This window comes from Bubalus bubalis, chromosome 6, assembly GCF_019923935.1.
Source record: "Bubalus bubalis isolate 160015118507 breed Murrah chromosome 6, NDDB_SH_1, whole genome shotgun sequence".
Lineage (NCBI taxonomy): Eukaryota > Metazoa > Chordata > Mammalia > Artiodactyla > Bovidae > Bubalus > Bubalus bubalis.
The window spans coordinates 57237594-57259494 of record NC_059162.1 but is presented as its reverse complement, the minus strand read 5'-3'; the positions used below and the strand labels follow the sequence as shown (position 1 = coordinate 57259494).

At 40.3% G+C, this 21901-nt stretch overlaps 1 protein-coding gene and 1 non-coding gene across 2 annotated transcripts in view; both read left to right on the top strand.

The window, feature by feature from the left end:
• Positions 1–810, top strand: part of CLCA4 (chloride channel accessory 4) — a 30467-nt gene extending 29657 nt beyond the window's left edge. The window contains exon 14 of the mRNA XM_006080483.4: positions 266–810. Within this exon, the coding sequence (XP_006080545.2) occupies positions 266–705 (440 nt within the window). The 3' untranslated portion in view covers positions 706–810. The remainder of the gene's footprint in view (positions 1–265) is intronic.
• A 10881-nt stretch (positions 811–11691) lies between these two features.
• On the top strand, positions 11692–11763 carry TRNAW-CCA. The gene has a single exon. It is a non-coding gene; the product is annotated as a tRNA-Trp (tRNA).
• The last annotated feature ends 10138 nt before the right edge of the window (positions 11764–21901 follow it).

Sequence of the window (21901 nt, the reverse complement as noted above, 5' to 3'; positions counted from 1 at the left end):
GTGAGAGGAAAATAATTTATAATTAATAGCTCAGCAAAGTATTAATTTTATAATCTTGTGTTATGAATCATCATGTGGCACATTATAACCTGCCATGTATCATTTGCAGAGTTTAAAAATCAGAATTCAGCTTTTATGGAAAAATAAATAAGGCTCTGGATGTGAGCATAACTTTGGCATGACTAACAGCATTTTGGAGGAGAATGAAAAAAGATTTCATATAATATGCTCTAGTTTCTAAACTACATATAACTTTTTTTCTTAGTTCAAGAGTATATCATAAGAATAAGTGAAAGCATCCTGGATCTAAGGGATAATTTTGATGATGCTCTGCAAGTAAACACTACTGCTCTGTTACCAAAAGAGGCCAACTCCAAGGAAACCTTCACATTCAAACCAGGAAATATCTCAGAAGGAAATGAAACCCACATATTCATTGCCGTTCAAAGTGTGGATAAAAGCAATTTGACATCAAAAGTATCCAACATTGTGCAAGTAGCTTTGTTTGTTCAAGAAGATTACATTCCTGATGAAATTCATCCAGATACTAGTCCTGATAAAAATCCTCCTAAGTCCGGACTCAGCATTTCTATCTTGGTGTTGTTAGTGGTTGGCTCTGTGGTAATTGTTAGTCTGATTTTAAGCATCACCATTTGTATCTTAAACAAGAAAAGAAATCCTAGAAGACCTAGAACAGGGTTTTAAGAATATATCAACAACAAAATTAAAGGATGTTTCAGAATTTTTAAATTTATCATGTGTGAAAATAATTTTAAGAGTTTTACAAGGAACCCTTTGACTAAATATAAACATGAAGAGATATTTGAAAAATTATAAATCAATATTAAATTAAACAATTTGTATTTATTAATTTATCAAAAGGTTATAAAGATCTTTTCATATTCATACCTGGTTACATATTATCTGACACAAAAGTTCTCTATAAAAATTCAAATTTCATCAAGAAGTTAAAACTGTCTATTGGAGTGGTCAAAATACAAATGTAAGAAGGCAAATAAACAATATTTTCGAGAAATGAATTTGTTCTCAGTATTTTTTAGTATAAATTGATTTTATTGTATTCACTGAAGGTCTTTGATTATACACTTGTATCAGTTCAGTTGCTCAGTTGTGTCCGACTCTTTGCGACCCCATGGACTGCAGCACGCCAGGCCTCCTTGTCCATCACCAACTTCTGGCTTTTACTCAAACACAGGTCCATTCAATCGGTGATGCCATCCAACCATCTCATCCTCTGTTGTCCCCTTCTCCTCCTGCCTTCAATCTTTCCCAGCATCAGGGTCTTTTCAAATGAATTAGTCTTTCCCATCAGTGGCCAAAGTACTGGAGTTTCAGCATCAGTCCTTCCAATGAATATTCAGGACTGATTTCCTTTAGGATGGACTGGTTGGATCTCCTTGCAGTCCAAGGGACTCTCAAGAGTCTTCTCCAACAATATATACAATGTAAATAAGGACATGTTTACTGTACTTCATTGATATGGAAGATAATATTAAAGAAGCTAGAGGAAAGGAAATAATGGGGGATGCCTGATAACTGGAAATGTTGGTTTTACTCTTATAGCATTCATTGGAAAATAAGCTGTGTAGTAGGGCATTTGGTGACTGTGCTATTTAGGTAGAAGGTCTATTAGCACAATTAGTTCCTCTGGTGGGCTGGCACCTACTCAAGCATTGCTGAAAGCTATATACATAGAGGTAAACATGGAGAAAATGTAGGAAAGGGGTTGAAACTGGAAGTGTTGGTTGCTCAGTCATATCCGACTCTTTGCGACCCCATGGACTATAGTAGTCTGCCAGGCTCCTCTGTCCATAGGATTCTTCCAGACAAAATTACTGGAGTGAGTTGCCTTTTTCTTCTCCAAAGGGGCTGGAGTAAGACAACTGACTTTTTACAGGGAGGGGAATAAAAGCCTGAAATTCTCTAACAGTGGACAGAAATAATGTAAAACAGCCAGACTTTCCCTATGTCCTTCCAACCTATCAACCCAATAGCCATGAAGGCAAAGCCTACCAGCCTGGTTAGTACTCTCCCTGATTCTCTGGGGCAACAGCTTTGCTCTGATGGGTCTTAGTTGAAGGTTCTCCACTTACAGGTCAGGCTTTGATTTAGATCTATTTCCAGAACTATATCAGTAACTGATTATAAATTGGTAAGAATCAGAAAAACAACAAAATGATTACCATTTTTATATTCTGAATAAGCTACAAAATTTATAGACTCAGTAAAAAATGAAAATGAAGAGCTCCTGCTCAATAATTTATAAGGATTTTAAGATGGTAAGAGCAAAGCATTAAACCAAGTACTTGGACCTTCTAAGCATGAGACACCATGCAAATGTACTAGTCTCATCCCACAAAGCTAGCCCTGACTATAGTACACGATAACGTAGTGAGAAAATCTGCAGTATAAAGGCTCTACATGGGATTTCCATTACATTCCTATAGCATTGTTTTGATCTAATAGTTTATTTATAAAATGTACCAGGTATAGAAATGAAACCTTGGGGCCATCATTATCTGGTAGGAAATCTAGATACAGGAAAAAATTCTAAGCTACCCCAGTAAAGGAAGAGAGGCAGCCCTAAGTGGGGAAGAGTAGCCCATTATCAACCACAAAGGTTCAAATGACTACAGGATTCCTGAAGAGAAAACCCACCACAGCAGCCATCCAACTGGCTGCTGCCCCTACAGATGGGCAGTTGGCAGTGTCACAGGCTAACGACCCACCTGGAGAGGTCAGTCCAAGCTTGTAGGACCAAGAGATGGTATCCATTTACCATCTCAGCTGCTCAGCCAGAGCTGAGGGAACCACTTTCCCATGTTATAATGCATGCTACCTGGTGTTGGCTGATGTTACAGGTCAGAGCGACCTAATACAGCATGGGTAAATGGTGAGACCCAAACCATAGTGTCTGATGCCACTACAATAAAATGGAACTCAGAATAGCACAGCTCAAAGGAACTATGAAGTGAGTCGGGACTGCTGCAGATTTAACAGTAAAGTATGGTTGCTAGTCTCCAAAAGGATTTTCCAAAGAGCCACAGCTCCTATTGTCCATGGCCTTATGTAGTTGCCTCCCACATTAGGGTATAAGATGGTCCCAATGACTTATTTAAAAATTAGAAAGCAGCAGAAATGATGGACACTACATTCTTTGTGTTCTTGATAACTCTGTCATTTACAAAATTCAGTTATAGTGACAGAGATCACTGCAGAGTTTCCAAGACTATACAGAGAATGAAAGAGGCCTAACTATCCCTGCTTCCCAGTCATACCTCAAGATTATTCTATTTGCAGTCATTAGACTTCAAGCATAACTAGCAAAAGAACATCCCCTTTAAGATCAGTAAGCCAACACAATTATGGAGTGCCAGGAGCCAGCACAGGAGATCCCACCCATGACAAGGTCATGCGGAAGAGACCTGACAGGCAAGGCAGATCAGGATTCAAGGGACTCCCTGGATCTGCTCGAGCATCTACCCTGAAACCAAAGTCTGTCTGTCTACTGTTTACTATATTATGCCTTTCACCAACTCTTCTGACATTCAGTTCAGTTCAGTTCAGTTCAGTCACTCAGTCGTGTCCGACTCTTCGCGACCCCATGAATCGCAGCACACCAGGACAGGACCTCCCTGTCCATCACCAACTCCTGGAGTTCACTCAGACTCACGTCCATCGAGTCAGTGATGCCATCCAGCCATCTCATCCTCTGTCAGTCCCCTTCTCCTCCTGCCCCCAATCCCTCCCAGCATCAGAGTCTTTTCCAATGAGTCAACTCTTCGCATGAGGTGGCCAAAGTACTGGAGTTTCAGCTTTAGCATCAGTCCTTCCAAAGAAATCCCAGGGCTGATCTCCTTCAGAATGGACTGGTTGGATCTCCTTGCAGTCCAAGGGACTCTCAAGAGTCTTCTCCAACACCACAGTTCAAAAGCATCAATTCTTCGGTGCTCAGCCTTCTTCACAGTCCAACTCTCACATCCATACATGACCACAGGAAAAACCATAGCCTTGACTAGACAAACCTTTGTTGGCAAAGTAATGTCTCTGCTTTTGAATATGCTATCTAGGTTGGACATAACTTTCCTTCCAAGGAGTAAGTGTCTTTTAATTTCTTGGCTGCAGTCACCATCTGCAGTGATTTTGGAGCCCAAAAAAAGAAAGTCTGACACTATTTCTACTGTTTCTCCATCTATTTCCCATGAAGTGATGGGACCGGATGCCATGATCTTCGTTTTCTGAATGTTGAGCTTTAAGCCGACTTTTTCACCCTCCACTTTCACTTTCATCAAGAGGATTTTGAGTTCCTCTTCACTTTCTGCCATAAGGGTGGTGTCATCTGCATATCTGAGGTGATTGATATTTCTCCCGGCAATCTTGATTCCAGCTTGTGTTTCTTCCAGCCCAGCATTTCTCATGATGTACTCTGCATATAAACTAAATAAGCAGGGTGATAATATACAGCCTTGATGTACTCCTTTTCCTATTTGGAACCAGTGTGTTGTTCCATGTCCAGTTCTAACTGTTGCTTCCCGATCTACATACAGGTTTCTGAAGAGGCAGGTCAGGTGGTCTGGTAGTCCCATCTCTTTCATAATTTCCCACAGTTTATTGTGATCCACACAGTCAAAGGCTTTGGCATAGTCAAGAAAGCAGAAATAGATGTTTTTCTGGAACTCTCTTGCTTTTTCCACGATCCAGCAGATGTTGGCAATTTGATCTCTGGTTCCTCTGCCTTTTCTAAAACCAGCTTGAACATCTGGAAGTTCACGGTTCACATATTGCTGAAGCCTGGCTTGGAGAATTTTGAGCATTACTTTACTAGCATGTGAAATGAGTGCAATTGTGTGGTAGTATGAGCATTCTTTGGCATTGCCTTTCTTTGGGATTGGAATGAAAACTGACCTTTTCCAGTCCTGTGGCCACTGCTGAGTTTTCCCAATTTGCTGGCATATTGAGTGCAGCACTTTCACAGCATCATCTTTCAGGATTTGAAATAGCTCCACTGGAATTCCATCATCTCCACTAGCTTTGTTTGTAGTGATGCTTTCTAAGGCCTGCTTGACTTCACATTCCAGAATGTCTGGCTCTAGGTGAGTGATCACACCATCTGGGTCGTGAAGATCTTTTTTGTACAGTTCTTCTGTGTACTCTTGCCACCTCTTCTTGATATCTTCTGCTTCTGTTAGATCCATACCATTTCTGTCCTTTATCAAGCCCATCTTTGCATGAAATGCTGACATTAACAGAGGGCTATCCCCGGCCAACTTTCTCTGAAAAAAATCAACTTAGGTCTCCTGGGCTTGAAAGGAGTATTTCAATTCCAACCCCTCTGTTAGCATTTTAGCTTGCTTGGCAGGTTTATCCATACCCTTGCAACTAATGCACATAATTGCTCACAGCTCCCCAACCATGAAAGGCAGGGGAAGCCTAAGCATTCTAAAAGTCCTAATGAGTGCAGAGCCCTTTGAGGGATGAAAAATTATTAGAATAGTACTGGCAAAGGGCTTCATTATTGGGCCAATGCTTGCTGCCAAGTTCTCATATCCCTTATCCATTGTGCACCTGGGAGTGCATTAGTTAATGTAGTTGGAATGTAAGAAAAACAAGTAGTAGCCTTGGTATTAACCACATCAGACCTTTGAGCTAATAAGTTCTTTCTTTGTTGTGACCCACTGCACCTCTGCTCCATGAGAATGTAACATTATTTAGTACTTTCTGAGGCTGTGAGAAATAAAGAAAAAACACTTTAAGGGAAAACAAGTTTTCTGTCTGATCAACCTTTATCAGAAAAGAGTCATGAAATGTTAACCGGCCACAGGGCCAGACATAACAGAAGACCTTTGTTTATGAAAAGGTGTACAGAAAATGTCCTGGTTTCGATAAAGGTGAAATTGATGGAATGTTGAGCTGACTCTGTATCTTTTACTTTGAGAAATGTGTAACTCAGAGTATAAAAATTCCTTTTGAAAATAAAGCTGCAGATCCCACTTCACCAGAGCTCTGGTCTCTGTATCTTTCTTTCTCTTTCTCTTTCCCTTTTTTCAGGCTGAATCCCTGGAGCACAGAGGCCCTCTGAGTTCACTTTTTTGCCTGGGCTTCTAAGACCCGATCGGGAAGGCGCTCTGCGTCTTCACCCCACTGAGAGGGCACCTGAGGCCTCCGTGAACAGAGCAAGTCCTGTGTCAGGGGCTTTATTGGCTTTCTGTGTAAACCAAGGAATATAAGCCTCTTTCTCTCTCTCTTATTCTTTCTCTTCATTTTTTATTTTTATTTTTTACCCCGGACCACTAGGTCCCAGTCCATTATAAGACCCATGTCATCTCTCTCACTGATGCTGTTCATCCTGAGAGTTCCCCTGGATCCTGCTGGGGCTGGACCCCAGCAATGGAGGAGATAAATAGGTAGTTGTTTTAGCCACCAAGTCTTCAACTAGTTTGGTCCATAAATCAAATTACTGAAACAACCAATAACAGTATTAGTCGGTGTTCCATCTGGGTATCAGAACCACTGTTAACATTATGGAATTGAGAATTTATTATAGAGGTTAACTGGGACACCAAAGAACTGAACAAAGAACTGTAGAATCAGAAAAAAAAGAAAAAAAAAACCTTAATATAAATATTAGTAACAAACCTCCCTGAAACACTGGAGTTAGCTCTTGGTGTTGGATGTTGGAAGTTAAGCAAGGCCAGGAACTGTAGAAGTTTGCTGTTTGCTATAGAAGTCTTTGCCTCTGCTCTGCTACCACCCCTGTAAGACTTTTGCCAAGTATCTCATTGTGGGTCTGGGATCATGATGGGTCGGCAAAGCCAGCACTAAAGAAGAGGAGTTGGACACGGAGTAGGGAAGAGTAAGGACACCAGCCCATTTCCATCTTTCTTATTGCCTCCTATCACCTCAGCTTCAAATAGTTATGGCAGCTCTTTTTAGATCTTTGAACTTTCAAGCAAATGTCTCTTGTCACCAACTCTACCCAAACCATACAGATTCTGTGAAATGTACTTCTATCTTCTCCAAGTTGCCTCAGCAAAGCAAATTCAAACAGCGAAGTATGTAATGATGATCTGTTGCACAGCAAGGAATTTCCTTATGTGGTAGTAAGTGGACCCTGTCCTTAATGTGTCCTTAAGAAAACTGAAGGAAACAGGAAGCTCTGAGCCCCTGTGACCTGGTAGATTACTCCCTTCAAAGCAGCTTCATGGACTGCAAAACTTCTGGCCCACTCCCAGGAACCATGAAGGTATGTTGTACTGAGCCCACTTATCTATTTACGTCCATATTCTGTAAGCCTTTTGTATTGCTTCTTTGCAAATTCAGTAATAAACCTTGTTATTCAGTAATAAACAATTTAAGAAATGTTATCAATTTCCAAATGACACAAATAGTTTTGATATTGAATAGAAAAGCATAAATTGCCAGGGGAGGAAACAGAAAGAGCTTATGAATACAAATGAGAAACTCAAGTGTGTGAGATCAAGAAAAGATAAGAATGATTCAAGTAGGAAGGAGCAGTCAAGCATTTCTGATTAATGCTAAAATGTGGCTAATGAATATAACAATACAGTTATTAGTGACCATAATAAGAGAAATCTTGCTAAAGAAAAACAGGAAGTGAATAAATCCAGAAACTGTATGCACACAATTCTTTCAAGATTTTAATTCTGAAGTAGAGCAGAGCAAAGGAGTAGAAATTGGGAAAAGTAATATGTGGTCCAAAGAGATTTAATCTGTAGTACAATTGTAAATTTTCTGTAAATATTTCAGAGCTATTTTATAGTTTAAACTCTCTCTACATAATGAACTGATAAAAAATAAAACTTTAAAACAGTTCTTTGTAATTAGAGATTGATATAAAAGCAACAGAAACTATGCTTTAATTTTCTCATCTGCAAAAATCTGTGAAAATACTAATGTCCACCATCGGAAAAGAGAAAGTGAAAGTCGCTCAGTCATGCCCAGCTCTTTGCAACCCCATGCACTATAGCCTGCCAGACTCATCTGTCCATGGAATTCTCCAGGCCAGAATACTGGAGTGAGTAGCCGTTCCCTTCTCCAAGGGATCTTCCCAACCCACAGATCAAACCCAGGTCTCCCGCAAGTGTTGTATGAATCTTAAGATAATGGCAGTTCTCGGCCTCATTTCTGCACATACTTAGTGTTCAATTCATAGCAGCTCTCATGCCGAGAAGGTTTGTACTGCCATACCCTAAATTCAGGTATCTCAGCACTGAGGGCAAATTGCCCATCAGGATATTAAATTCCTACGATTTATCAACACTTTGCAGCTAAATGCTGTGAGTAGAATGGCGAATGAAAATACTACCCTAAGTCTTCATGGAAGTTAGAGTCTCACAGAAAGACAGATATTAAACAAATCACAAGACACAAATAATTATAAGTTTTCAAAGGGGTCTGAGGTTTCATTCAGTAATTGTATCTCTCATGATACTTATCAAGTCTACAAGCAAGTAAAATCCTCACTATGCATACCACTGATCTTCCATTCATATCCAGATTTCTAGGAGCACAAGGTTTTGCACTCAGTATGACCTTTACTACAAGAACAAGGGAGTATTTGCTACCCATCAGGATATCGTTTCCAAAAATCAACTATACAGGCCCAAAACAGAGAACAAAAATTATCATGTACACCAGCTTACAAGCTTAGAATACTGCAAGCCACATCTCCTTACAGAAAGTGAGAGGTACTAAGCCAAACATGACAACCACCCACTAATTCTACTACTCTAAACACCACCCAATACAAGAAGATAAGGCAAGAGAGAAAGAGGTTGTTCTTCTGGAGAAGTGCAGTGTTCTGAAAAGACACTCCTGAATGAAGTGTAAATCTCAGGAAGCCACATAAGTCAGGAGGGTAATCCACTAACATCAACATTGCTGAGCCTCTGGAAGGGCTCCTGATGCTCTGACATGGACGAAATGGACAGGAGAGAGAAGGTGGAAGGCATCAAGTATTTTGTGCATGTTTGATACATCAAGGAGTATAGAGTTTCTTATTGAGTAGAATTGTAGATTGTGACCAGGCTTAATCCACCTGGGATCTCCCATGTCAAGAAACTGTGTAAAGAGAAGAGCTTTATAGGATCCATCAAAGAAACTGCTAGGGAACATTTGGAACACCTACCACTGAGTGACATCTGAAACTACACAATAGTAGGACAGGCTCATGAGGAGGCCTCTCCTATTCATCCTCACCAAGACCCAAGCAGAATACCTCTAGGAAAAGAGAGAAGATATTGAGACTGAGGTATTATACTCCATCCTCCCCTACTTAAAGTCAATGGCATAAGTCTGGCTTGAATTAGAGGAAGAGAAAGAGGAAAGCTGCAATTAAAGTATGAAGTGCTAGTCACTCAGTCATGTCCGACTGTTTGCGACCCCATGGACTGTAGCCTGCCAGGCTCCTCTGTCCATGGAATTCTCCAGGCAAGAATACTAGAGTGGGTAGCCTTTCCCTTCTCCAGGGGATCTTACTGACCCAGGGATCGAACCCAGGTCTCCTGCATTGCAGGCAGATTCTTTACAGTCTGAGCTACCGGGAAATCCAACTCAAGTATAAGCGTATCTTAAAATGAATAGGATTGGGATTTAACCATCAAACCAAACAAGAGAGCCAAAATTGATAATACTAATGGAATTTGGGCTTCCCTGATGGCTCAGACAGTAGAGAATCTGCCTGCAATGAGGGAGACCGGGGTTCAATCCCTGGGTCAGGAAAATCCTCTGGAGAAGGGAATGGCTACCTACTCCAGTATTTTTGCCTGGAGAATTTCATGGACAGAGGAGTCTGGCAGGCTATAGTCTATGGGGTTGCAAAAAGCTGGACACAACTGAGCGACTAACACACACACACACACACACACACACAAACACACACACAATGGAATTGGAGTGTGTTGTGAGTAAGTAAGAGACATTGGTACCCAATCAGATAGAACTCTGGAACACAGTTCATTATAGACATGGGAGAACAATATTCTTCCATGCTTATATACCAGAGAGATATGGCTCAGATGATAAAGAGATAATACCACTCAATAAATTGATTTCATAGTGATCACAGTCAACACTATTGTTGCACAAAATTATGGTGACAAAGAAATTGATATACAGACAGTTTCCTGGACACCAAACTCCTACTGTCTTTCCCTTCCTTCCCCGCTGTAGATAAGATTTGTGTTCATCTCATCAACATCCATTCTCCCTTCTGCAGGCATAGTTGCAGTCATTTTCCATGCTGGATTTCCTGACAAATCCTTGTCTGCATTTCCAGTGAGCTTTCCTACCATTGCCCACTACTTCTGAGCATGGCTTCATCCCTTGGATTGACTCCATTTCCCTCTATTTCTGTCTTCTGTTTCCTTATAATCTCAATTTTTATCTAGGACCATCACATATATGACTCCAAAGGGATCCATTTAAATCATGTATTAATGGCATCACTGGAGTTTAGCAAAGCAAAATCTCAGGGTTGTCATGTGGTGGCCTTGCTCACCACATAGGACTGACACATGAAAAATATGTAGTCTTTGTGAAAGATTGTAAATGCAACATTAAGTGGTCCTATAGGTTTAGTACTACAATAGCCCATTATACCTCAATTCAAGTAACATTTTTTGGCAAAACAACTATATGAATTATGATCTCAGTGCTCTATTTTCCTTACTAAACTATGTGATGACCCATACATTAATTTGTGGTATGTCTGACCTCAAGGGGAATATAAGCAAAGTGCTAAATACTGTGTGTCCTGCTATCTGTCCTCACACAGTATAGGAAATAAGGGAGGGCATTTACACAAAATTGTGACAGAGTCATATGAGAAACTGAAAAGTAGGAATGTTGTGATATGCAAGTAGCGCCATCACTCATTCCATAATTTGAATATCTGATTGAACTTGGAAGTAGCAACAAAAATCCTGTGCTTTTCTCCAAATGTAAATTCATACACAGCAGTTTCTCAAATATATTTGGACCCTTAATCAAACTTTTTTTTCTAGAAAGGAAAACAGGGCTCTCCAGATTCCAGAGAATCTAAAGTCAAGGGATAAGGTCATCAGAGGAAATCCTGCTATTGAATGCCAATTCCATCTCCAACCTTTGCTCCACACCATGAACGTCACACATACATACGTACTCACAAACACACATTTTAAGACAATATTTAAAATGTGGGTAGTTTAGAGAGCTTTTTGGATAAAGGTTTGTCAATTTTTATGAGGCAATGAAACAATTCCATAAAACATAAATATTATCTTCACCCACACCTTCTTCTGAACTTATTTTTCTCAGAGAAAGAAATATCTTACCACCCAGGCATTCATATTGGAGACCAGGAAGCCAAACCTTGGAGACCAGGAAGCCAAACCTTGACCTGCCAATTTCCGCACATTTTGCCTCCCATCAGTTAACAGGTCCTGTCACAGACATCTCCCCATCTCGTCTTTGTCTCTCCCCATCTCACTGTTAGTGATGCTGCCTCAGTTCAGCATCCATCATCATCTCCTGGATACAGATGCTCCCTACCTTGTCTCTGTGTCTTTTTTAATTTAATTTTGTACTGGACCATAACTGATTTACAATATTGTGTTAGTTTCAAGTGTACAGAAAAATGATTCAGTTGCACATTTTACATACAGCTGGGCTTCCCTGGTGGCTCAGAGGTTAAAGCGTCTGCCTCCAATGCGGGAGACCCAGGTTTGATCCCTGGGTTGGGAAGATCCCCTGGAGAAAGAAATGGTAGCCCACTCCAGTTGTTCTTGCCTGGAGAATCCCATGGACGGAGAAGCCTGGTGGGCTACGGTCCAGGGAGTCGCAAAGAGTCGGACACGACTGAGCGACTTCACTTTCACTTTCATTCTTTTTCAAATTCTTTTCCCATTTAGGATATTACAGAATATTGTGCAGAATTCCCTGTGCTATACAGTGTCCTTGTTGGTTTTCTATTTTACATACAGTAGTATATACATGTCAATCCCAAACTCCCAATCTCTCTCTCTCCTCAACTTAACCTTACCCCCGGTAATCAAAAATTCCTTTTTTTAACTCTGTGAATCTGTTTCTGTTTTGTAAGTAATTTCATTTGTATCAGATTTTCAGATTTCACATATAAGCTATATCATATATTTATCTTTCTCGTGATACTCTCTAGGTCCACCAATGTTGCTGTAAATGGCATTATTTCACTCTTCTTAATGGCTGAGAAATATTCCATTGTATATAAGTATCACATCTTCTTTATCCATTCATCTCTCAGGGGACATGTAGGTAAGTTACTTCCATGTCCTGGCTATTGTAAACAGCACTACAATGAAGCCTGGGGTACATGGAATCTTTTGAACCATCTTTTTCTCTGGATATATTCTAAGGAGTAGATTGCTAGATTATATGATAGCTCTATTTTTAGTTTTTTAAGGAATCTCCATACTTTGGAGATTCCCCATGGTGGCTTACCAATTCACATTTTGCCAAAAGTGAACACCTTCTCCAGAATTTATTGTTTGTAGATTTTTTGATGATGGCCACTCTGATTGGTGTGAGGTAATATCTTATTGATATTTGACAATGTATTTGATATTACATTTGACTTGCATTTCTCTAATAATTAGCAATGTTAGGAATCTTTAGATGTGCCTCTTGTCTATCTCTATGTCTTCTTTGGAGAAATGTCTATAGGTCTTCTATGTATTTTTAGTTGGGTTTGTGTTTTTTTGTATTGAGCCTCATGATCCATTTGTAAATTTTACAGATTAAACCCTTGTCAGTCTCATCATTTGCAAATATTTTCTCCCCTTCTGTGGGATTTCTTTTCAATCTGTTTATGGTTCCTTCACTGTGCAAAACTTTTTGAGTTTAATTAGGTCTCATTTGTCTATTTTTATTTCCATTACAGGAGGAGACTGCTCCTAAAATCAATTGTTGCAATTTATGCCAAAGAGTGTTATTTCTGTGTTTCCTCTAAGAGATTTATAGCATCCAGCTCTACATGTGGCCCTTTAATTCATTTTGAGTTTATTTTTGTATATGGTGTTAACCAAAAACAGAAATACAGATCAATGGAACAGGAAAGAAAGCCCAAAGATAAACTCACCTCCCTATGGTCAATTAACCTAAAACATAGATGGCACATAAGACTATCCAATGGCACACACATAGAGAACAGAATTATGGACATGGCTGGTTGAGGGAGAAGGAGAGGTTGGGAGGTATGAAAAAGGAACATGAAAACATACATTACCATATATAAAATGGATAACCAACAAGAATTTGCTGTATGACTCAGGGAACTCAAACTGGGGCTTGATAACAACCTAGAGGAGTGTGGTGGGACAGATGTTCAAGTGGGAGGGGATATGGGTAAACCTATGGATGATTAGTGTTTGGTAGTTCAGTTCAGTTTAGTTCAGTTGCTCAGTCATGTCCGACTCCTTGAGACTCCATGGACTGCAGCACACCAGGCTTCCCTGTCCACCATCAAACCCCGGAGGTTGTTCAAACTCATGTCCATCGAGTCAGTGATGCCATTCAACCATCTATTCCACTGTCATCCCCTTCTCCTGCCTTCAGTCTTTCCCAGCATCAGTCATTTCTATGTACTGATCATGAGGAAGGCTTCCTTATCTCTCCTTTCTATTCTTTGGAACTCTGCATTCAGAGGGGTGTATCTTTCCTTTTTTCCTTTGCCTTTTGCTTCTTTTCTTTTCACAGTGATTTGTAAGGCCTCCTCAAACAGCTATTTTGGTTTTGGGCACTTCTTTTTCTTGGTGATGGTCTTGATCACTGTCTCCTGCAAAACGTCACAAACCTCTGTCCATAGTTCTTCAGACACTCTGTCTATCAGATCTAGTCCCCTGAATCTATTTGTCATTTCCACTGTATAATCATAAGGGATTTGATTTAGGTCATACTGAATGGTCTAGTGTTTTTCCCTACTTTCTTCAATTTAAGTCTGAACTTTTCAATAAGGAGTTCATGATCTGAGCCACAGTCAGCTCCCAGTCTTGTTTTTGCTGATAGAGCTTCTCCATCTTCAGCTGCAAAGAATATACACATTCTGATTTCGGTACTGATCATCTGGGTGATGTCCATGTGTAGAGTTGTCTCTTGTGTTGTAGGAAGAGGGTGTTTGCTATGACCAGTTTGATCTCTTGGCAAAACTCTGTTAGCCTTTGCCCTGCTTCATCTTGTACTCCAAAGCCAAACTTGCCTGTTACTCCAGGTGTTTCTTGACTTCCTACTTTTGCATTCCAGTTCCCTAAGATGAAAAGGATATCTTTTTTCGGTGTTAGTTCTAGAAGCTCTTTTGGGTCTTCATAGAGCTGTTCAGCATCACCTTCTTCACATTACTGGTTGGGGCATAGACTTGGATTACTGTGATATTGAATGGTTTGCCTTGGAAATGAAGAGAGATCATCTATCGTTTTTGAAATTGCATCCAAGTACTGCATTTTGGGCTCTTTCATTGACTATGAGGGCTACTCCATTTCTTCTAAGGGATTCTTGCCCAAAGTAGTGGATATAATGGTCATCTGAATTAAATTCACCCATTCCTGTCCATTTTAGTTTGCTGATTCCTAAAATGTTGATGTTCACTCTTGCCATCTCCTGTTTGACCACTTCCAATTTGCCTTAATTCATGGACCTAACATTCCAGGTACCTATGCAATATTGTTCTTTACAGCATTGGACTTTACTTCCATCACCAGTCACATCCACAACTGGGTGTTGTTTTTGCTTTGGCTCTGTCTTCATTCTTTCTGGAGTTTTTTTCTCTACTTTTCTCCAGTAGCATATTGGGCACCTACTGACCTGGGGAGTTAATCTTTCAGAGTCATATCTTTTTGCCTCTTCATACTGTTCATGCGGTTCTCAAGGCAAGAATATGAACTGATTTGCCATTCCCTTCTCCAGTGGACCACACTTTGTCAGAACTCTCCATCATGACCCATCTGTCCTGAGTGGCCCTACACAGCATGGCTCATAGTTTCATTGAATTAGACGAGGTTTTGGTCTGTGTGATCAGTTTGATTAGTTTTCTGTGATTGTGATTTTCATTCTGTCTGCCCTCTGATGGATAAGAATAAGAGGCTTATGGAAGCTTCCTCATGGGAGAGACTGACCATGGGGGAAACTGTCTTATTCTCATGGGAGGGGCCATGTTCAGTAAATCTTTAATCCAATTTTCTGTTGAAAGGGTAGCCTTTCCCTTCTCCAGGGGATCTTCCCAACCCAGGGATCAAACCCAGGTCTCTAGCATTTCAGGCAGATTCTTTACTAGCTGAGCAACAAGGGAAGCCCAATGTTTGGTAGAAACCAATTCAAAACTGTAAGCAATTGTCCTCCAAGTAAAAATAAATAAACCCAAAAATAAAATAAAACGGCCAAAAGCTCTGGAAAAACAACAACAACAACTATCTAATAGAAAAAATACAATCTATCTGTTCAATAAATGGTGCTGAGAAAACAAGACAGCTGCATGTAAAAACTGATATTAGAATATCCTTTAACACCATACACAAAAATAAACTCTGTATCTGCATTCTACCCTCCCTAATATGTCTACGACGTTGCCCCCAAAGTAATGCACAAAAGCAAAATAGCTCTTAAACTAACTTTAAAATAGCCTCATGCCACAAAGGCAGCAACTATATATCACTTTTTCCAGGAAGACATCTAGCACAAAAGCACCAAAATATTTATCAAACGGATCAGTGCCAGGCCTGCCAATGGGGCTCTTGCCTCCACTTCCCTCTCTCTTATTGTACCACTCCAGTGATCTCACACTTTTAATCTGTCAGACTTTCAGTCTTACCAAAATTTCACATGATTTTTTGTCTAGGTGTTCATCAGGAACACCATAGTCCCTCATCCTTCTGCATTTCTAATTCTACCATCCTCAGGCTCCTTTTTCTGCCTTCTGATCATGTCTTTCTTTTAAAATCCCACCCTACAAACTTTCTTGGCTGCGTCACCCTCTTGCATGAGTAGAGCAGTCCTTCTTTTGTGTTCAATTGGAAGAGGTCTGTTTTCATTCCAATCCCTAAGAAAGGCAATACCAAAGAATGCTCAAACTACTGCACAATTGCACTCATCTCACACATCAGCAAAGTAATGCTCAAAATTCTCCAAGCCAGGCTTCAACAATACGTGAACTGTGAACTTCCAGATGTTCAAGCTGGTTTTAGGACAGGCAGAGGAACCAGAGATCAAATTGCCAACATCTGCTGGATCATGGAAAAAGCAAGAGAGTTCCAGAAAAACATCTATTTCTGCTTTATTGACTATGCCAAAGCCTTTGACTGTGTGGATCACAATAAACTGTGTAAAATTCTGAAAGAGATGGGAATACCAGACCACCTGATCTGCCTCTTGAGAAATTTGAATGCAGGTCAGGAAGCTACAGTTAGAACTGGACATGGAACAACAGACTGGTTCCAAATAGGAAAAGGAGTACATCAAGGCTGTATATTGTCACCCTGCTTATTTAACTTATATGCAGAGTACATCATGAGAAATGCTGGGCTGGAGGAAGCACAAGCTGGAATCAAGATTTCTGGGAGAAATATCAATCACCTCAGATATACAGATGACACCACCCTTATGGCAGAAAGTGAAGAGGAACTAAAGAGCCTCTTGATGAAAGTGAAACAGGAGAGTGAAAAAGTCGGCTTAAAGCTTAACATTCAGAAAACAAAGATCATGTCATCTGGTCCCATCACTTCATGGGAAATAGATGGGAAACAGTGTCAGACTTTATTTTGGGGGGCTCCAAATTCACTGTAGATGGTGATTGCTGCCATGAAATAAAAAGACACTTACTCCTTGGAAGAAAAGTTATGACCAACATAGACAGCATATTAAACAGTAGAGACATTACTTTGCCAACAAAGGTCCGTCTAGTCAAGGCTATGGTTTTTCCAGTAGTCATGTATGGATGTGAAAGTTGGACTATAAAGAAAGCTGAGCACCAAAGAATTGATGCTTTTGAACTGTGGTGTTGGAGAAGACTCTTGAGAGTCCCTTGGACTACAAGGGGGTCCAACCAGTCCATCCCAAAGGAAATCAGTCCTGAATGTTCATTGGAAGGACTGATGTTGAAGCTGAAACTCCAATACTTTGGCCACCTGATGTGAAGAACTGACTTATTGGGGAAAAAAAAAAAACCCTGATGCTGGGAAAGATTGAAGGCAGGAGGAGAAGGGGACGACAGAGGACGAGATGGTTGGATGGCATCATGGATTCAATGGACATGAGTTTGAGTAAACTCCAGGAGTTGGTGATGGACAGGAAAGCCTGGCATCCTGCAGTCCATGGGGTCGCAAAGAGTTGGACACGACTGAGCAACTGAACTGAACTGAACTGGAAGGTTGTTGCTGTGCTATGAAAGACACTGACATTCTTGGACTCCTGAGGAGAGGAATTCAATCTGGGGCCAGTGACAAGATGATCGCTCAGAGATTTTGTGTAATAAAGTTTTCTCAAAGTATGAAAGAGATAGAGAAAACTTCTGACATAGACATCAGAAGGGGGCAGAAAGAGTGTCCCCCTGCTAGTCTTTAGCAGGAAGTTATGTACCTACTAGCAGGCTGCTAATTAGACAAAGGAAATGTCTCAGAACTCAGAGAATGGCACCAGGCCCCACACCCACAACATGCATTTTGAGATAACATTGGCACAAGGTGAGTCATCCAGGGCCATAAAATGATTGATATGAATCTTGAAGAAAGGCAGGTTTCCAAGCAGAGACACAGTCTCATAAACACAGCTTAAGAGAACATTTGCATAAGTAAAACATACTGGTTTGTCAAGTTGGTTCTGAGTCTTAGGTGGAACTGACTTGAAGAAAGACAGAATCTAGGGTAAACACATAGTTCATTAACACAGCTTAAGAAAAACATTTCCATAAGAAAAACACATTGGTTAGCTCAAGGTTTGAGAAAAGTTAAGTTCAGGTGGAACCAGGTGTCATCATGGCAACACAGAATTTTAAAGGAAACCTTTTAATTTTGTATAAAGAAGGGAAAAAAAAACCTGACACTTGTAGTTTGTTTCCTCCTGCCGCTTAGTGGTGGTTTAGTCACTAAGAGAGAGAGAAAAAACATCTGACACTTGCAGCCTATTTCCACTGTTTGGAGACCCCTAGCTTTCCTGCCTGTTACCCTCTCAGAACAACAACTACAAAGCAACCTCTAAGCGACAGTCGATGACCCCAGGCCTCCGAGTCGGGGCAAGCTAAGCTCCCTGGAATGAGGTAGGAGAGAAGATGGAGACATAAAAAGGGAAAAGACGGAGAACTTCTAAACGGGAGTTTGGGCCCCAAGGGAACGAGTCGTGAAGGAGGAAGAGATTCCCGAGCACTGGGAGGCTCCCTCACAGGGGGGCCCAAGGGGCAGTTGTGGAATCTAGGGCAAAACAAAGGACCTCAAGGGCAGAAAACAGAGAAAGTTGCACTTCTCAGCCCATAAACAGCTCATGGACTGTGGCCCCAACCAGACAGCAGGCTCAGGGAACCAAGAGAAGTCCACAGAAGCCCCAGGTGCAGAGGGCCAGCCCAGGGTGCCAAGAGACCTGTGGAATTCAAACGTGGAATTCAGAACACACAAAACTTGCAGTGCAGAGAGCAGGTCCAGAGAACAGAAACATGTGAACACAAGCCCCGTGACACAGAGGCTGGCCCGGGGAGCCAAAACAAGTGCAACAAGTCCCACAGTATAGAGGGCAGGCCCAGTGAGCCGAAGCTAGTGCACACATGCCCTGCGACACAGAAGGCAAGCTCAGGGGGCTGAGGGAAGCCCACACAGGCCTCCATGATGCAGAGGGCAGGGCCAGGGAGCTGAGAAAAGATCCACACAAGCCCCTACCTGGCAACCTTTGGCTTGCAGTGCAGGGTAGGGCCAGGGGACAGGAGCACTGGCAAAGATTCCAGGGACAAACAGGGGGCTGGTGGCAGTGAAGATATGCTGATTCGGTCACTTTGATGCAACTGCAGAAATAGATGTGTCTCACACTGCCAAATCCAGAAGGACTGCCCAAAGACATACTGAACCCATAGACACCCCAAAACCTACTACTGGACACTGTGCTGCCCTTCAGAGAGATGAGATCCGGCTCCATCAACTGGAACATAGCCACAAGCTCCCCCAACCAGGAAAACATCACAGGACACTAATCCAACCCCATCCACGGAGGCAGACTTCACAACCAAGAAGAATTACGACCTTGAGAACCTTTTTTTTATTTTTTCTCTTTTAAATCGCACTGTTCATTCCCCCTACATATGTCTACCTTCACATTAGCCTTTAGCAGTACTGTGGAGTATTTCTCTTTGTTTTTCTTGTTAAAAACAAACAAAAAAACAGTTTTTAAGGGTTTTTTTTACCCTTTTACTTGTGATTTTTCTGATTTTGTTTTTGATATATTTGACTGCTTTTCTTAAAGTTCTTTACCAGCTGGAGCTATTCTTCAATATATATAAATCTTTTTCACATATGTCTCTTTACCTTTGCTTTTCTATTTTTTCATTTCTCTCTTTTTTTTTTAACTCTCTATTCCACTGCTTCCTTACCCCTTTCCTCTTACATCTCCTCTTTTTTTTCTTTTTCTTCTCCCTTTTTTCTATCTCTCTTTTTTCACCGTGTAAGTTAAATTGTTGTGCTCCCTTTGCTATATTCCCCAGTTGGCAAAAAGCTCAGCCTCAGTTTTCCAGATTGAGCCTTAGTTAGCTTTGCTTTTAATTCATCAATATCACTTTTGGTTTCCCTTGCTCACCAAGTCAAACTCCTGTACTCTTTTCTTTAGAATACTTTGGTTATAACTGTATGTGTGGAAGTGTGTGTATATGTCCCATTATTTCTGTAATTACCTGCTTGATCTGCTTGATCTCCTCCCACTGGAACACAGGTACAAGTCACCCCTAACAAGAAGTCAACACAAACCACTCCTCCAACCTTTCCCTCCAAGGGCAAAAACCAAATGAAGAAGGAATACAATTGTAAAGCCTAGGAAAAGAAGACTTCACACAGAGCAAAATAGGGGGAAAAGACGAAAAGACAGAGAAATGCAGCACAAATGAAAGAACCAGGTACAAACTTACAAGACCAAAGAAACAAAGAGGAAATAAGCAATCTACCTGAAAGAGAATTCAGAATAAGATAGTAAAATGCTCCAAAGACTTGAAAACAGAATGGAGAAAATGGAAGAAACAATTAACACAGTTAATACAATCACCAAGGACATAGAAGAAATAAAGAATAAGCAAACAGAGATAACACAATTACTGAAATTAAAAATACTCTAAAAGGAACCAATAACAGAATAACTGAGGCAGAACAGCTAAGTGAGCTGGAAGATAGAATGGTGGAAATAACTGCTTTAGAGCAGAATAAAGGAAAAAGAATGAAAAGAATTGAGGATAGTCTCAAAGACCTTTGAGACATTATTACATGCACCAACATTTGAGTTATAGGGGTCCCAGAGGAAGAAAAAAAAAAAAAAAGAAAGGCACTGAAAAAATTTTTGAAGAAATTATAGTTGAAAACTTCCTCAACATGGGAAAGGACATAATCAAGCCAAGAAGCACAGAGAGTCCCTTACAGGATAAACACATCAAGACACATATTAAGCAAGCTAACAGAGATTAAACACAATGAAAGAATATTAAAAGCAGCAAGGAAAAAGCAACAAGTAACATACAAGGGAAATCCCATACAATTAACAGTGGATCTTTCAGCAGAAATTCTGCAGATCAGAAGGGAATGGCAGGATATACTTAAACTACTGAAAGAGAAAAATCTACAACCAAGATTACTATATCTGGCAAAGATCTCATTCAAAATTGACGGAGAACTCAAAAGCTTTATAGACAAGCAAAAGTCAAGAGAATTTAGCACCAGCAAACCAGCCTTACAACAAATACTAAAGGGACATATGTAGCCAGCAAACGCAAGAGAAAAGAAAGACCTACAAAAACAAACCCAAAGCAAACTAAGAAAATGCCAATAAGAACACATATATCAATAATTACTTTAAATGTAAGCAAATTAAGTGCACCAACCAAAAGATACAGACTGACTGAATGGATACAAAACAAGACCCATATATATGTTGCCTACAAGAGACCCACTTCAGACCTAGAGACACATACAGACTGAAAGTAAAAAGATGGAAAGAGATATTCCATGCCAATGGAAACCAAAAGAAAGCCGGAATGGCAATCCTTATTTCAGACAAAATAGACTTTAAAATAAGAACTATTATAAGAGACAAAGAAGGACACTACATAATGATCAAGGGATCAATCCAAGAAGAAGACATAACAATTGTAAATATTTATGCACCCAACATAGGAGCACCTCAATACATAAGGCAAACTCTAAATAGGCGTCAGAGGGGAAATTGACAGTAACGCAATAGTAGTAGGGGACTTTAACACCTCACTTACACCAATGGACAGGTCATCAAAACAGAGAATTAGTAAGGAAACACAAACCTTAAATGAAACATTAGACCAAATGGACCTAATAGACATCTTCAGGGCTTTCCATCTAAATGAAGAAGAATACACTTTTTTCTCAAGTGCAGGAACATTCTCCAGGATAGACCACATCTTGGACCACAAATTTCTCAGTAAATTTAAGAAAATTGAAATCATATCAAGTATCTTCTCTGACAACAGTGCTAGGAGACTATAATCGTCAAACTTGCTAAGAGGCTAGAATTTAATTATTTCAACCACTAAATAGAAAGAATTATATAACATGGTAGAAGTGCTAATTATTGCTACAATGGCAATCAGGTTACAATATATAGATGCATGTAAGTAACATATATATATTAAATGTATACAATTTAAATTTAT